At 37.1% G+C, this 18,404-nt stretch overlaps 1 protein-coding gene across 1 annotated transcript; it reads left to right on the top strand.

The window, feature by feature from the left end:
• Positions 1-168: 168 nt before the first annotated feature.
• On the top strand, positions 169-15,505 carry LOC114536768 (uncharacterized protein C14orf93 homolog). The gene is made up of 7 exons (XM_028558121.1): positions 169-206; positions 287-296; positions 619-666; positions 10,783-10,844; positions 11,968-12,059; positions 13,863-13,981; positions 14,786-15,505. The coding sequence occupies exons 1-7, from the start codon at positions 169-171 to the stop codon at positions 15,380-15,382; spliced, it is 966 nt and encodes a 321-aa protein (XP_028413922.1). The 3' UTR covers positions 15,383-15,505.
• The last annotated feature ends 2,899 nt before the right edge of the window (positions 15,506-18,404 follow it).

Here is an 18,404-nt window from a genome sequence, read left to right as displayed (position 1 = left end):
TTCGTTCTAAGCCAATGAACGTGTTTGTTTACAAGGCCTCTTTTGTCTCCCTAGTTCCTTACTAATAACTCATAGAATTACAATCAAACTTCAACTTACACTTCCGGGTAAGTCTCGTTTAATTTTTAAGTTCTATTTCGTCATTAGTTACGTCACTAGGGAGTCACAATGAGACTTCAAAGCTGTGCAATCACTAGCAGGCCGAAGTAGTAATGCCTTTAATAATAACAATGTGCATTACATCCCATAAACTATAACAAAATAACATAACAAAACTCGTTTCTAGCTTAGCGACTGTAAAAGAGCCTCTCCAAAGTTTACAAGGACTCTTTTGTCTCGCCGGAAATTATAAAATGATGCTCTATTCTTTAAGCTATTTTCAAACATCTTTATCCAGTATTCTAAGTACTTTTCAAGTGCCCTTAAAACTGGTTCTTTTATTCATGCACTTTTCAAGTTTTTTTAAGGACCTCCACGAACCATGTGGCAATTTGATTTACAAGACATTTGAAAGTACAAAGTTGAGGTCAATTATAGTTTTATAGTCTTTTCAGGAACTGCGAGAGCACACGAGAGTCTTAACACTGAATTACTTCGAAATCTGGAATGAAAATATAGCTACAAGTATTCGCTGATGTCTTGCGATGGATTGGCTTCTATATACAGGTAAAGTAGCTCAGTTTTTTACCCAGGCCACAGCAGCCAAAAATTGCGTGATAATTTGTACGCAAGAAATTTTTCGGTAATTTTTCGGTAACATAGTGTAATAATATATAGTTAGATTAGGTAGGCATCACTTTTTATATTTACGAAACTTGCCCCTTATACAATAACAAAATACCCCAAATATTGAAATATAGTAAACTAATCTCTGATAATGTTCCTAAATTCTTACGAACGAAATGTACACAAAGGTAAAGTGTACACAAATATCGCGTTCAGCCAATAGTATATAGATCAGTAACTGAAAAAAGAAAGCGCGGCACGTGTTTCACTTTCTTGTTTTCCCTAATCTTTTTTGGAAAACGTAAAAGTTCCACACAGAAACTATATGCTGGTTTTTCCCAAAATTTTGTCGAATTTTTGTCGCTACAAATTTTCTTTTGAATTTCCACACAGAGATTTAGGGACCATTCGCAGATTTGTTAAGGTTATGAAGGTCTTGATATATGGCTTAATTTTAACTATCATATTTTTAAACACAGATTACAATATTGAAAATTTATGAAACCAGTAAGTTTCCTTTCAAAGAACGGAAAGTATATATATATATATAGACAATACTGCTATACATATAAATAGAACAAGTTAGTTTGACGTACAAACTCTCAACTATCATAAACAGTTTATATTTGTCAAGGTAAGTATTTGTCAGTCCGCGACTGATTCGACAGATTATCACTAAACAATCTGGCTACTAGTTCGGACATAAAACTCGCTGTCACTGTGCGTCATTTATATGAGCAGGAATTTTTAAGAATGCTTGTCAACTTCTTATGTTTCTTTCATCTCTGTAGAAAAGTTCTGTATTTCGTTTCTATTAGTTTCCATTAACGAAAGAATCTCTCAGTGCTTCGTGAGCGTGAGGTCTCTTATCAATATTGTGATTAATCAGCCACGACACAAACTTTCGAGCTCTGCGATCACCAAGTTTCTTTAAATTGACATAGTTTCCTTTAAAAATATTTTTCATTTGAACTAACTTAGAACCAAAAGGGTGTTCGCCTTCAGTTAAGATGAAGAAAGCAATCATACCCGTGACGTGGACATCTGATTTCTTTTTGAAGGGACCTTTTTCGTGCTTCTCTCCTGCTTCAATTACTTCCGGTGGAACCCATCCTTCAGTACCTTTAGCGTATGTTTGAACTGTCGTTTCATCGTCATTTAGAACGCGCCTTATTCCAAAGTCTGCCAATTTCATGCGGCCTTCGATATCAACCAGGACGTTTGATGGTTTTAGATCTCTGTGCAATATTCCTTTACTATGAAGAATATCAAATCCTGATAGAATTTCCCTAATCATTCGTGGCCCATGCTCTTGTAGATGTTCAATACTGCATGCATGAACACCTTCCCTCAAGGTTTCATCGCAAAGATCAAGAATAAGATACATGAAGGTATCGTCACGGTGAAAATGTCGATATTTCACTATAAAGGGAGAGTTGTCTGTTTTAATAAGATTCATGATTTCCTGTTCGGTTTCAACTGTTTTGTCCTCGCTTTGTACCAAAATTCTCTTAACAGCAACTTCACTTCCATCCTTCATGAGACCAACATAGACACAAGAAAAACCACCATCGCCAATTTTGAATTGATTCTTTGCAACAAAAGCCTGCATCTGTGTTTCAACCTATGGGGAGAAAATTAATATTAAAAAAGCATAAGTTTTCTGTGGTCTGAAGAACGAAGTAAAAAAGCATTTGAATGTTTACATAAATAAAGGCAATAAATCATTAACAATATTCACACATCACACGAGCCTGGCTAAACAGGGACGAAACCCAATTGTGTTGCAGTCGCGCAGCAGATTAAAGCTTGTCGTGCTACCACGTCGTGGATAGTAAACTTCGTGCTACCACGTCGTGGATCGTAAACTTCATGCTACCACGTCGTGGATCGTAAACTTCATGCTTCAAGATTGACCAAAGCAAGTGAATTCTTCACAACAGCGATCTTCAGGATGTCAATGCCAAGAGTATGAACGCTGCTTTTACTTTTCAGAGTTAAGTCAGCACCCTGTTAAACAATATATTTAACTATTTCTAGCCTACCTTCAGCGACAGCGGTGTACAGCACTGTCCATCCGTCAGTACCCTCGCCATTTACATCAGCGCCATGTTCAACAAGTTATTTCACTATTTCTAGCATACCTGTAGTAACAGCGTAGTGCAAGACTGTCTTCCCGTGAGTATCCTTGCCATTTACATCAGCGCCATGTTCAACAAGATATTCCACTATTTCTAGCATACCTTTAGTAACAGCGTAGTGCAAGACTGTCCTCCCGTAAGTATCCTTGCCATTTACATAAGCGCCATGTTCAAAAAGATATTCCACTATTTCTAGCATAGCTTCAGTAGCAGCGTAGTACAAAACTGTCCTCGTAAGTACCCTTGCCATTTACATCATCGCCATGTTCAACAAGATATTCCACTAGAAATCAGTGCTAGATATCTAGCAAACCTTTAGTAACAGCGTAGTGCAAGACTGTCCTCCCGTAAGTATCCTTGCCATTCACATAAGCGCCATGTTCAAAAAGATGGTAGATCTGTTTACGTTGTAACCAAAGCAAAGCATTCATGCCCTAAACCACAAAATTCTAAATCCGTATTTCGCTTATGCCATTTAACAAGTCCGCGGTAATTCTCAACAAGTGGGAAAATTGTCTGGGAACGCGCGTAGTTTTCAACGAACAGTTTATAAAAATATTTAAAATTTTTATCGAAATTAACAATCGAAAATTCGAATCGAAATTAACCGCTATATTTTTTGTGCTAACCGGCTGAACACGCCTTGGAAACTCGCCACAAATTAAGGAAACAGACATAATTAAAACTTAAATTATATTGTAAACTTTATTAATTTTAGATCGAATAAAAACCCAACATTGGATATACGATTTGGGAGTATTTCAGGCTAACCGGTCATTACAAAGATATGAGTATGTAAATGTAGCCTTCCTGCAGAGCCGATGCAAATGTCGATACAAGAGAAGTGCGATCTTTGATCAAAAACAGTAAGCTGTCTGTTATCGAGACAATAAGGAGGAATTTCGTTTTAAACTACACGCGTAAAAATCATCATGTTGATGCAAGTTGTTAAAAACAGAAGTGAACAATGTTGTGCTGCACCCTGCGAACAGTATTGTTAACAATGTTGTTGAATCTTGTTGAATATAATCGTCAATGTTGTTGCAACCATTGCATGTTTATATAGTCTACTATATAAACATGCATACATAATTTAAAAATTAAACGAGACTTATACCTGGAAGTGTAAGTTGAAGTTTGATTGTAATTCTATGAGTTATTAGTAAGGAACTAGGGAGTCACAATGAGATATGCGCGCGCATATCAAGCAGTCAGTCTTTAAAGCGGTGATAGTGATTGTACCCCCAGGGAGGGTAATGCATACCAACAAAGGGTGGGTGACTCCCTAGTTCCTTACTAATAACTCATAGAATTACAATCAAACTTCAACTTACACTTCCAGGTAAGTCTCGTTTAATTTTTAAATTCTATTTCGTCATTGGTTAATAATTTCAGCTAGCTTCTGTGATATTGCCGGGCCGGTGTCCTCTTGCTGCAAGAAGTCTTGTTCAATGTCAAACAACAGTGAGTCATTGCTGTCCGGTTGCTCAAGTCGAGCTGATTGATCACCTTCGGCCGAGTCGGCATTGGAAGGGTCAATAGAATGAACAGGCGGTGATAAATCGTCGACATTATCGTCCGTCACGTCCATAATAGATGCTTTTCTCTTCTTTAGCTGAACCGTCGCTGTTGAAGCTGGGGAATGCAGGCGTTTTAGCCAGTAGCGTAGCCAGCCTGTCGATTTGTCCCGCTATGCTAATATTTTAGTGTTCACTGACTGTGAAAACAATAGATTTCAAAAGACATGAATAATTATAATTGCTCGAAATTTACATAGCGGGACAAAATCGTCAGGCTGGCTACGCCACTGGTTTTAGCGATACTTCCATCGCTTGCATAGAGCCCGCCATAATTTAATGCGATTTCGAAAAGTTGGTCATCACATTCTTTACATCATTTGTTTCATCTTGTTGCTCCTGAACTTGGTCTTCGTCGTCTTCTGCCAAAAGTTCATCTTCGTCCACAACGTTTTGACTCATTTTTACCGACGTTACGTATGAATAGATGAATAAAAAATCTAATAAATGAATAAAAAATCTAAATATTTCCGCTTAAAAAATTTCACAGACTACTTGCTTGTAAACACGTGCAAAAACTGACTGCTTGATATGCGCGCGCATATCTCATTGTGACTCCATAGTGACGTAACTAATGACGAAATAGAATTTCTACCATTAAGGCACGTTCCACCAATATAATATGAATTATCAATATAAACAAAGCCATTGTTATCGGCCATCTCCTTAACTTTTTGTTGAGCTCCAATAGCTTAGCTGACATACAGTAGGAGGCAGAAGTTTGAGTTTAGTGACTGTATTTCATTTTTTTAGCAGCATATATTAATATTCTACAGAAAACCTTATACCGATAAGTGAACTAGAAAAAAGGAAAAAAGTAAAGTGAAAAATACATGCTATACAACAACTATGAGATGTTATGATATTCATTTAAAGTATGTTAATGTGCAAACATGCATTACATGTTAATGCTTAGTATGCCTCTTTTTTGCTCTTGAAACGGCCTTTATTCTTGCTGGCATATATTCCATAGGTTTTTTAATGTCGCACGTTCAATACCTTGCCAGCATTCGTTGACCACTTGCCTCAAGTCATCCTGGCTGGTGGGTCTGTGCCTCGCCCTTTTCCAGTTAAAACGGTCCTACAAGTGTTCCATAAGTTTAGATCTGGAATTTGAAGTGGAAAGTCATGAGATCGAGATCACCAGAACGAGTTTGCTTCTAAAAGATTTCTGGCACAAAGAAAATGTTCATGTGCTTATGGTGATTATCATGTAGTTAGACGCGCGATCATCTTTGTACCAGATGAAATTCCATGTCCTTGAAGAATTGGATGATACTTTTCTTTAATTAGGATCCTATTATATCTTTCAATATTGCCAAACCCAGCATGACCGAAGCAGCTAAAAGTTTGCTTAAGTAGGATTTAGTTTCTTCGAACCTCTCCAAGGTTAGTGGCATACCACCTTTTGAATTTCTCACTTTCTCTGCGATCTTACGAGGAAAGAATCTTTCAATACTTAATGCAACTATTTGTTCTTTTGCACCACCACTTTGCCCTTTTTCTTACCCGTCCTGGGCAGTGTAAAGGAAAGAGAACTTTATTGTGTTATAATTTAGATCATTGGGACCAAAACAGTGTGCAATTAATGTGGTTTACAGTACTGAAACACTAGCACGCATGTCTTAACTCGAATACACTGCCAAGATTTAATACTGTAATTCTACAACGACTGGACTCAAACTTTTGCCCTCCACTCTACATATTTATATTCTCTCTATGTATAAGGCTAGAGATGCCAATCTTAGAATTTTGAAATTTCCTATGGGTTTTCAAAGCCAGCTTTTGAATTTTCCGAGTACACGAGCCAACGCTTTCCGAGGGCAGATTAATTGTGCCAGCATGAATAATTATATGCGATAATTCGGTATTCATATGTATATTGTCTATTTAGTCGTCAATTTCTTCGATTCTTTTTCCAGGGAAGGATCGTTTATGTACTGTTTTTTTGGAGAGCTTTCGTTCGGGGGTCTCTATTTTTAATCATGGAGTCACCAATGATTAATACTGACTTCGGTTTATCACCTGGCTTGTCTAGATTCTTGTCGAGACCTTGCCCATTTGTTTCATGATCAAGTTTGAACAGGGTCTGTTTCGTTCTAAAAACATTAATAATAACGTATCGTATATTACATCATGCAGGGGCGTAACTAGAACAATAATTGCATGGGAGGGGGGGGGGGTGTTCATATATTCAGTTCTGCCCGACGGATTTCTATTGTAAGCTATTGCGCTATTGCGCTTATAAAAGAAATACATCGGGCAGAACTGAGTACATGAATATTCACCCCCAATTATCATTCTAGTTACGCCATTGCATCATGTGACTCATTTACACTGGCGGTCAAAAAGAACTGCTCCGAAGTTATTTTTTACGACTTAATACAGGAATGCATAAAGTCACTCTTCTGAAACTGTAAATTAAATTAAATATGTCCAATTTTTGTATTTAGTATTTAGTAGGCCCTCTTCTAGCCTTTGCGATGACTTTACACCTGCGAGGCATGCTATCTATCAAGTTCCTTAGGTTATCTTGAGGGAATTCTCTCCAAGCAGTTTGGACACTAGTACTGTCCCATAGTTCATTGCTATTTTTAGGATTTTTCTCTTGAACCATAGTTTTAACATGGTCCCACAGATTCTCTATCGGGTTGAGATCTGGTGATTTTGCTGGCCAGTCCATGACTGTAATTTCCTCATCCTCAAACCAATTCCTTGCTACCCTTGAGGTATACGTATGGTAGGTGGCATTGTCTTGCTGAAATACCCAGCCATTATGCATAGCCAACATGTGAGTTGTGGGAATAAGTGCATTCTCCAAGACAGAAATGTTCCCTGGCCCGTTAAGCCTACCGTTCACCTTAGAGAGACATCCAGTTCCCCTTGAATTGATGCATCCCCATACCATTATTCCGCCACTCCGCCAATTCGATCAGCTTCATTAATGTTCTCAAACATATCTTGTAGCTCTTTTACATAATATACATCCAAAGCAAATCTCTTCATTGGTGGTAATGGTAATTGACTATCATTCTTTGTTAAATCAACTTCTCGTCGAAAACCATGCTGAGATAATAGGTGTTTTATAAACATATGCGGCTGCATGGCAGTTTGTAAAAGGGTTTCTTTTTGTGTAGTGGCAGATGTAAACTCCAAAATTTGCTGAAATTCTGTTAGGTCATGTGAAAATGTAGTTTGTCCTACAGCTTTGTCTCTCATAAACTTTCTCATGATCTGAATACCTGTATAACATAAGGAAATTAATAAGCACATGGAAACCAAAGCCTATCTGTTAGCTGGAGGTTCAAGTTAGCGTGTTATTTCAATCTGAAATGCAAATCTCCTTTGCTTGCGCCACAGTGTTAATTTAAAGCATCACATGACTACTAATTGTTTACAGTGATGAGGAAATCTGCATTTTAGATCAATGCCATGATGACATAATACCTTACATTTTGTGGAAAATTATCTGAGGTTTTATGGAAAACTAAATAGACCCCTCTCAAATAACCCCCCCCCCCCTCTAATAACCCCACCGTCCAAAGGGTTTGAGAAGAGCAAGCCCGGGTTTAACCCTAACACTATCAGGACAGTCGTTATATATTTCACTCTTTCCAACGCCAAACAATTTTACTTGTTAATGTGGGGCCTTTAGTGGTGAAAGCGTTAATCGAGAGAATATGGTAATAATTAAATCAGTTAACAAACAATGCACCATAAAGGTAACACATTGTCAAACTTTACGATGGCCATATCATATTTTGCAACAACAACCCAATAGGAAAAGATCTAGACAACTACAGTGTTCAGTTCAATGGCAGACTACTTTGCATAGGCATAGGAACTAAGGGGAGACTGGGGGGGATCCAGCCCCCAGTTCTCAATGGAAGGTTGAGTCCCCTCTCTTCCCAAAAATGGGCAATTGAGTAAAATTATGACTGAATGTAATGCAGAGGGAGCACTGTATACAGGGAACCTGCTGACCATAATCTAATATGCATTTTTTGTGGCGAGGATGGAGATGCATATTTGGTGTGCACTTGTTCTTTCCATATAAGGTTTCAAACATCTTGCAGAAAGATACCAGATTGCTGTCTGCATCTATACACTCATCTTTTGTAATGATTCGTGAACATAACAGTTGGCAAGCACGTACAAACTTCGTCCACATTAGGTGGTGGTCTTCTGGGGTTATGTCCTTTAAGGCAAACAGGGAAAATATGCAAACCCAATTCTTCAACTGATCTTCAGTGAACCCTGCAAATCCATTACCAATTTTTTTTGGCAAACGTCCAATATTTGATGGAGCTTTTGCCACGTCCACACGTCTTTGTATCTTGTCAAAATCATCATCGCTGATAAGACCAAACTTTATCCATGTTTTAAGAACGTGTTTAGCAGTTCCTAATAGCAAGTTGTGCATTGGATCAATCAACAATGCTGAATAACGTGCTCCAGTTTCAGATGCAACTTTCTTTGCATCAGTTTGGGTCCTTGCAAAACATTCTCTCTCAGCATCAGTACGGTGTTTTTTGTTTGATCTACTGAGCCATTTTTCTCTGTCAAAACCTGAAAAGTCTGCTTTTTCTCCAAAACTGGACCTTGGAAATTCCTTGAAACATTTACTGCAACCTAAACATAAATTCAGACCTCTAAATAGTTCAAGCTTGAGCACTTTGTGCCTAACAAAAGTTAACTTTAGTCATCAAGGGACGCCTCCAGGCAACCATGGGTTTTGATCAAATGAAAGTTTCTTTGAGTTTAAAAGTGTCTGTTGTACTGGGTAGGGAGTCACTATAATCAGGAACAATAATTTCAAAGCAATTTCATCTATCCTCAACCAGAAACTTTGAAGAGTGCAGTACTGCTCAGAAGTATCATCCACTGCCTGAAAGAGAACAAACAGAGCTTCTCGACCGAAGGCCCTTCTCTTGATGGAGGCCCTTACGTCGAAACGTCGAGAAGCTCTGTTTTTCCTCTTTCAGGCAGTGGATGATACTCATTTTATTACAAGATTTTGGGCAACACTGCTACGCTGCTCCTTGGCTATTTTGGTACTGCTCAGAAGTAACTTGACAGTGCGTTCGCGTTCCATTTGTATTCCGAACGCGTCCGGGACGTGTTCCGAACGGTTCCAAAATGCGGTCATATGTTTATGTTTGACAGGTTATACAACGGAGATATTTTTTTCAGAAATGTTTGAGTAAAACACATAGAAAAATAAAATTCCTTCAACTGCCATTTCAGATATTGACGAATGCGTAACATCTCCCCCATATCATTCCAATGCTACGTGCAATAACACAGATGGATCTTATATGTGCACATGTAATACTGGGTATACAGGAGACGGGTTTAACTGCACAGGTTATACAACGGAGATAATTTTTTTCCAGAAATTTTTCAGTAAAAAACAATAAAAAATAAAATTGCTACAACTGCCATTTCAGATGTTGAAGAATGCATAACATCTCCCCCATGTCATTCCAATGCTACGTGCAAAACCAGGGTCAGCAGTTAGCCAACATCAAAGAGAAATATACTCGCCCGCGAAACATAAAGATATTACCCAAAATGCGTTCCAAACGCGTTCCACGGAAACCTGGGAACGCGTGCTGGGGCACTGGTTTGGTGCGTGGTTTGAAAACCGCGTTCCCACTTCGGAAATTCCCCACATTAAGTTAAGACAAATCCACAAGCATCCATTTTAGCCCAAAAGTGGTTATTTCTCCTGCACGTAATACAAAATTTATACAAAATTTACGAAACTCAGAGGACTAATATCTTCCGCGGCATTATACAACATTTAGCGACCAAACATTAAATTTTACTAAGTTTATTATGCTCTTTTCAGCTGTGGTGTTGGTTTTCATCTCTCTTAATTGCCGTTATAAAAATTTAGTCTAAGCTGGAATTGTCCAATGCTTCGCTTGATGGGTTGAGACACTGTGGTTGAGATAAACCATTTGACTGTGGTTTTTTGTCTCGAAAGCTTGTATTGGTGAAATACAGTATGTACATTTGCATATCTATCTGATAGATGATCAATAAATATTTTATCTTCAGGAAAACTAAATGTGTTTCACATCACAGAAAGTCTGTTACATATTAGCCACAATGTCAGTTTGGTAAGGGCATGGGCAACTTGCTTCAATGTATTCTTTATGCTGTACATATAAGTAAAATTCTAAGAGTTTTGGCAAGGATAAATAATTTGACAGCCTATTTATATACTGTATATATGTTTAAGGTTTGGGTAGTGCATTGTTGTCAAATAGAGCAAAATGGGAACATTCTTTCCATTTAAATTGTTTTAAATCTGATTTTCTTTTCTAAAGGATGATGTTCGGTTGCTGCACAACCAGCAAGACCACGAACGGCAATTTAATGGAAGTCAGGGGTATGTGTTTGCACACTCATACAACACATGTTCAGCCAATGTATCAATTATGCACAGCAAATACAGTGTAGAATAGTCATAATCGCCAAGAATTAATAGCTTGACTTTAATATTACTTTCATATTAATTTTCTCAGAGTACCGTATTCTATTTGTAGTTTATTTAATGCCCATTGTGGCATCACTGAGCCTATGGGCAAGACAAAATGTCCTTCCATCATTAGTTATTCAAAGGAAATTATGGCAATATATTTTTTTATTGTTGCCATGAAAAGAAAATTAAAAATGATTCAATAACTTCTTTTATGATTTCTATTTGCGATTGTATATTTCTATTCCCATATCTCTATTCATGCCCAAGTTATTCTATTTCCCATATCTCATCTATTCATGCCCAAGTTATTTCACTTCAAACTTTGTACATTTGGATCAAAGTATTGCAAAATATAACTCATATCTTGATGACATCCCAAGCTGGGTAGACTAGCTGCTAGAAACTGCTTCTGAAATAAGCGGATAAATCATAATTAAGATATTCTTAAATTGTTTAAAAGAGAATGTCTTTAAACTGTTAATTATTATAAGTTTCTGTTCGATAAAGCAGATTAAAAGTTAAAAAATAGACACCTTATTAATTTTAGATAAAAGCTCACTTGCCTGGGACGCTTGTGATGTTATCAGTAGTGCCTTTGCATACATAATTTACGCACACCAATTAGATCGTGGACGAAGTGAATGTTTTAAAGTGAAACAAGACGCCTACTAGGCGTTATGATCGCGTCGTTCACAGCGGCGTAGCCAGCCTAGCTATGCAAATTTTGTGTCGTAAATGTTCTTAATAATGAAAATGAACCATATACCGAACTATAGTCGCATGTTCAAAGCAGGAGAAACACACAACAGCCCATTTTGAAACTGCTCGCTACGCGACGCGATCAATAAGTTCGAAACAAAGAGAGGTATCAAAACTGTTAACAGGAAGTTATTGCAGTTATTGGATAATTTTTGAAGTTCTTTCATTCAGAAGAATAAAAATATGTTGTCATTTTCCTGTAACATCCAAAATTACAAAGTGCATTCACGGTATCTAATATATTTTTATTGCCTCTCCAACATCTGTTTAGTGTGGGTAGTGCTCATTACAATTCAGTTAAAGCTTTTCTCCTTGAAGAATTAGTGAAAGAGAATAGCACACACAGTAAAGCAACTATTTCAGGTAAGTAGATTTACTTATACCTCTCGACAAATATGATGGGTCCACGCAAACGTAACGTTGACAAAAATAAATGCGACGTGCCACGTTTAGCCACAGTTTACAACATTGTAAATCCGCCCGGCGCGTTTTATTGAAACTTCCGTCCATAGTGGAATCATAGAACAGGCTCTCGCCTGTCGGGAACATAGAGGGGACAAGGAACACACGGGTTTGACTGTAAAGTCGCAATTTAACGTATTTCCATTTTTTCGACTGTTCTGACAAGTTTTTGACACAGTCCCTGGCAATTCTATCGGACACTGCCCATGAGTCCTTGCAGCAAGCATTGCATATACTTAGAAATTGCGCGTAGAGGAACTGTGGAAGAGTCAGCTTGAACTGTACGTTTCTATACCGGCGGGCGATATTAATTGATAATTACATCACAACACAAAAAAATAATATTTGGGGCTCGCGAACCCGTTTGCAAAATAATTGGTACAAATATTATTCGAAGGAAATCCTAAAACGCCATTTTATGTTGCAGTGGACACTATACAGGGTGTATCAGAAAAAACTAGAAGATTTTAAAATGTCCAAAAAACTATCATTTTATCAAAATATCTCAAAAATATACTTACGTCTAAGTATTTTAGCATCTTCTGGCTTATCTAACAGTAAAAGCTATCAGAAAAATTAACCTAAAAAAGCTGGAGAACGGTTTGTAAAAGCCTCATTTTTAACCGCTTGCGCAAAGAAAATGAGAGGCTTAAAATCCAAGTTTATTTAAAGAGATGAAAGTTTGGACCCTTTTGTGCAATGTATCAAAATTTCAGGAAATTTGATAAACATTTAGTCTGCCGTGAAACGTTTCAAAATTGGACTTTTTCCCGTTTGCTCCGCTCTCTCGTAACCTTTTTTCATGCAAGAATGATTACATGCATGAGTGATGGTTCGAATGACGTACTTAAGCATAACTAACAATGAATACTCTTGTTTCATTGTTTTATTTAACAAAGAGTTCTGGTAATTACACCTGGAGAATGCAAAAGTAGGGCAGAAGTTTGCATGCAAAGAAATGGAGGACATGTTGAGAACTAACAACAAATTTTGTAAACTCTGCTCTTGTTTGCAATTGTGTACTGTTTGACGTTTTTGCGTAGTTTATTTTTAACAATAGCATTATTAGATACAGCATCAATGTAAGGAGGTATAACAATAGGATTGTAAGGACGTCATTTGAACCATTACTCATGCATGTAATCATTCTTGCATGAAAAAAGGTTACGAGAGAGCGGAGTAAACGGAAAAAAGTCCAATTTTGAAACGTTTCACGGCGGACTTAATGTTTATCAAATTTCCTGAAATTTTAATACATTGCACAAAAGAGTCCAAACTTTCATCTCTTTAAATGAACTTGGGTTTTGAACCTCTCATTTTCTTTGCGCAAGCGGTTAAAAATGAGGCTTTTACAAACCGTTCTCCCGCTTTTTTAGGTTAATTTTTCTGATAGTTTTCCTGTTAGATAATCCAGGAGATGCTAAAATACTTAGACGTAAATATATTTTTGAGATATTTTGATAAAATGATAGTTTTCTGGACATTTTAAAATATTCTAGTTTTTTCTGATACACCCTGTATTATGAATATATTATGTCAATGTATTTTAATTCCCTTTAATTTTCCTGTACTTCAATATAATTGTTACACTTTGTCTAATGTATTAAAATAACTACTAAGTTATTTACGGACCCTGATTTTTCTTGTTAAAAAGAACGTGTAGGAATCCACCTAAATGTTAATACGTGTTTCTTTGTCTACAAGGGGCTATCAGCAGATATTACGAAACAAAACGGGTGCAATTTCTTGATAACCTACCAGAAAGACGAGAAGCGGCAGACAAGAAACAAAGGGACAAAAAGATGACATCTGGGAGAAGAAGAGTGAGTACGTCCTTAGTAATAGCTATTATCATTCACTTTATTATTTGCTCAATTTTGATTGGTTAATTTACCTGCAAATAACTGCTGCAAATAATACGTCAACTGCAAATAATAGGTACAAGCAGTTTATTGACCATGCGCAATTCGTCAAAACGCGATTGAACTGCAAATATTGGTTGTTCATGCGCATTTGAGTCCACTTCGGTCGTTGACTACCGCTCTTTGTTTTTGCAAACATAGCAGTTCAGTCCTGAATTATCCGAAGGTGATTTATACTAACTTATGAAAATTGTATTGTTTTTCCGTTTTAATGAAACGTTGTTGTAAAATAGTTTTTTGTCACTTGCATGTAGTTTATGTATATGAATTCTACAAGTCTTGCCAGTCTTTGCACTTAAATGGCTTCTTAGCGGTGCAAGTGAAAAAAGTTCACAAATAATAAAGTGAATGATAAAACAATTATTGAACTCGGTCATCGCAAAATATCGTGATTTATCAGTGGTTCGCAGATCAATTATTTGCCTCGGCCTTCGGCATCGGCAAATGATTGACCTGCTCACCACTGATAAATCAACATATTTTGCTCAACCTCGTCCAATAATTGTTTAGTATTTCACCAGGTACTTGCAGGAGTCGTAAATGTATCTGCGTAAAATCGGCTTGCTTTATTCTACTGTACAACGATCGAATTCTGATTTCTACAGTGTCATCATTTTTGGATACACTCTACTTTGTGCACAACATATACTTGGTAACTACTTGCTAGAGTTTCTACTAACTGTCGTATTTTTTCCGGGCATCTAGCTTTTTCTGAGCCGATTGAAAATAGCAAATGAAGCAGAAAAGGAACGTATACGCGAAGTTGGTGCATATGCAATGAGTGACGAGGAGGACGGGAAAGGTGCCCAAAACGGTTCTTGGATCGTGCGCTCGGCCGTTTGGAGAAGTCCTGAATTGAATAAGATTATCTGGGAGACTCAGCTTAGGTTAGAAGAGGATGCGTCTTCCAGTCATCCAAAAAACAAGCGAATCAATGGCCCTCCCTCATCTAGAATTCCTCCACCTCATCTACCAAACTGGCCACTCAAAGCAAATTTTCAACCGGGTCGGAAGCAACGCAATTTAGCTATAGGCCTACAGCAAGATGGACGACATTGTGCTGGTAAAGAAATAGCGTCGAAAAGAAAAGTATCCCGGACTAAAAAGGCATCATCCGGTTCCCGCAGAAAGAGTGTTCGCAAAGAAACCACGTCGGCACCACCCGAAGTGAGCAAGGACCCACCAACTACCAGCTGTCAGTCAGAGACAGAAAGCCAGCTAGCACGGTGTATTCAGAGCGATGAAAGTGACCAGGATGACGTTGAAGGAAGCATTGTCGGCGGCGATGAAGAATCCTGCTAACTAGTTTTTCATATACAGTGTCTAAAATGTTTTTGTATCGAGATCGTTATATATCTACTTACAGTTAACCATATATTTAATTTAAAACGGAAACCTGATAGTGTAATAACAGTATTTTATTTATTCACCTGACATTATATAGCCTAGCTACATTTTAGCTAAACAACTTAGAATATTTATGTGTGTTTACTACTGAATGCAGTGCTGACGTTGAAGAAAAAATTCCATCGATAAAGTCCTTGCTTCCTTAATTAGTTTTTTTGCATATATAAATGTACGCGCGTACAGTAATAACTAAACTTTTCCGCAGGCCAATGCAATTTTCTCGTTTCTGGGCTTCTGGCCCGGTGATATCGCGATATTTCGGTATCATGATACTGCATGCATAATATATGCATTGCGATTCGGACAATATCAGTATAATTGATACTTGCGTACACGGCAAGGTTCAAGACCATATCAGCACCATGATACTTACACACACGCGATACTGGACAATGTCGCTATCATGATACTTGCACACACGGCGATACTGTACCCTGCAGCTGCTCATACGCCGCGATATTGGAAAATATCAGTACCGTTATACGTGGGTGCGCGCAATACCAAACAAGATCAGCATCATGATATTCAGTTACTTGCGAAGAATAAGCAAGTATTTTGTATATAGAAACGTGTAGATTCGGGTAGTCTCCAGACCAGTAAATTTCGTGATACGGACACTGTCCGAATCTGGAAAAATACGGATCCGTATATTGTTTGTATACGTTGCATGTCATGTTCAAGACACGTAGGTATTTTACTGCATTTGTGGGGAATCGTGGTACGTATCATCTAATCTCAGCACCATGACACGGGCCTTTTCGCGCAGTGATTTGCTGTTCATAAGCTATTTAATCTTCTCGACTGTTCACAAGACAACCCTGCAACCTATATAATATCGCCTTCGCCCTTCCCTGTATCCAATAATAGCCAAGCCGGCAAAGCTTTAGTCATGGACAATGCAAATTTTTATCGTATATCATTGTTCACTTCTTTAGAAATTGATGAATATATTACAACCATTTCACTGAAAGATTTACATTTGTGCGACCAAATGTCGAGCTGACTTCGCTCTTGGTTTTCAACTTTTATTTCATCAAAGAACAACTCAGTATCTCTGAAAGTCCATTATTCTAGCTTTATTTTCATCAGGAACTGCAATATCAGATCGGGGATAAACATGTGTACATAGCCTCTAAAAGCTTGATCATGAACTGACAGACGATATTGCACATTTTTATGAAAGCAAAATTATTTGCATTCAATAATCTATATTGATTTCATAAACTGGAGCACAGCCAATGCATTATGCAACATATAATTTTTATTATAATTTGCCAGTTTGTGGAAGTAAATAGTTCACGTACCGAAGTTTTTAAAAGCCTGCTATGTAATAATTTATTATAATTATTATTGTCCTAAAACGAGACAAACAATGTCATTAAATACACAGTCATGCATACAAGCGACAGCAAGTTTTGTCACTCTCTTTTTATACAAGGAACTAGTATTTATTAAAATCGACTTCAGCCTTTGCCTGTTTCTGAAAATAGTGTGATTTAGCATGGGCTATGTATTGATATTCCAAGTTATTTATTCGCTATTTATTTTTGCTTTTATTTTTCAATGCTGCGTAAAATAAGGACCAAAAAGCTTTACTCGATTTTCTATTTTAGTTAGCCGCGTGCGTCTTCAACTCATGTATACACCAGCTGTTGTTGCCATAGGCTAAAATGGCAAGCAATAATAATGTTTTGCATGTCAATATATGCACTTCACGCTATCCACTCTTTTTATGTACACATAGAATAATTTTGCTGTATTGTTTATGCCACGCAGGTGTCCTTGTATTCCTTGTTTCCACCTTTTCATATGCAGAAGACAGTTCTCAAGTTCGTACTAAATTTGACCTCCGTCAAACGTGGTTTATCAACTCCTCGTCGTTTTTTGCGAATTAAACAAATGAGTTTAAATGTATGTCATTTTCATTCTTCTCTTCTCGTTAAAAGTTTTACCTGGTTTCTTCACAGCAGAACAAGGCGCGGAAGAACCATCGTCGGTAAAACAGATGTATTTCAAAACAGTGAAAAAACATGGTGAGTAAGATATATCATGCATTGATGATTTATTACAATTGTTTCTCTTGCTTGATGGAAGTTGAATTATGTAGGTTTTCTATCCAAACTCCTGATGATCATCTCAAATTTTTTTTCAAAACTCCTCAAATTCGCGATTCAATGTCATAATGATGTATTGTTGAGTAGAAATATACACACGGTGCAAAGGAAAAAAATAGCACCGCTGCAGAGATAATCCTTTAACTAATCGCAATGTTCATCATATTATGTTCTTTGATGGTTCAAAGAACACTCAGTGGGATATCTACGCGATCGATATATTACTATATGTATGACATTCAGTGCGGATATTTACGAGATTGATATATGATACGTATACTTGTCGTTAAATAAAGGGGGCGTTTTCGCTTACTCATATTGTGTGAGCCAGCAAATTCTATATTTTATACTGATCATGAAAGAATACCCTGTAGGTTATTTTACTCCAATTTTAAAGCAAAATTTCTAACTATTTTTTCCACTCCATATTCTTTAACTATTCGATGTTCTACTTAATAGGATGAAATGTAGACCTTAATTATTCAAATTCACTCACATTTATGTTTTAATTTTATGCCATTTTCACATTTATTTTTCGTTTTATAATAAAGCAAAGCTATTAATGAGCTTTAGCATTTGAAATTTATCAACCATTTTCAAATGCATTTATAATTGCAGAATATATGACGCATAGCAAAATGTTGAGGTATAATAGGTATGCGCGGTGGCATTTATTCAAAAGGTAAAGAGATAATTACTAGATATTTCTGGTAATAGATTATTCCTAGTATACAACAATTACAGTGATGAAGCTAGCAAAATAATTTTGGTGGGGGCATGTGTATTCATAAATTCATGCCGTG

Source organism: Dendronephthya gigantea, unplaced genomic scaffold, assembly GCF_004324835.1.
Source record: "Dendronephthya gigantea isolate DGI-Jeju-01 unplaced genomic scaffold, DenGig_1.0 000144F, whole genome shotgun sequence".
NCBI classification, from domain to species: domain Eukaryota; kingdom Metazoa; phylum Cnidaria; class Anthozoa; order Malacalcyonacea; family Nephtheidae; genus Dendronephthya; species Dendronephthya gigantea.
Note: the sequence above shows the minus strand (reverse complement) of the source record. Positions and strands in the feature narration are given on the sequence as shown.

Coding starts and splice junctions, on each gene's coding strand:
- LOC114536768 (XM_028558121.1), top strand. CDS start 169: ATGAGACTTCAAAGCTGTGCAATCACTAGCAGGCCGAA. Junction 10,845..11,967: donor CAATTTAATGGAAGTCAGGG/GTATGTGTTTGC, acceptor ACATCTGTTTAG/TGTGGGTAGTGCTCATTACA. Junction 12,060..13,862: donor CAGTAAAGCAACTATTTCAG/GTAAGTAGATTT, acceptor TTTGTCTACAAG/GGGCTATCAGCAGATATTAC.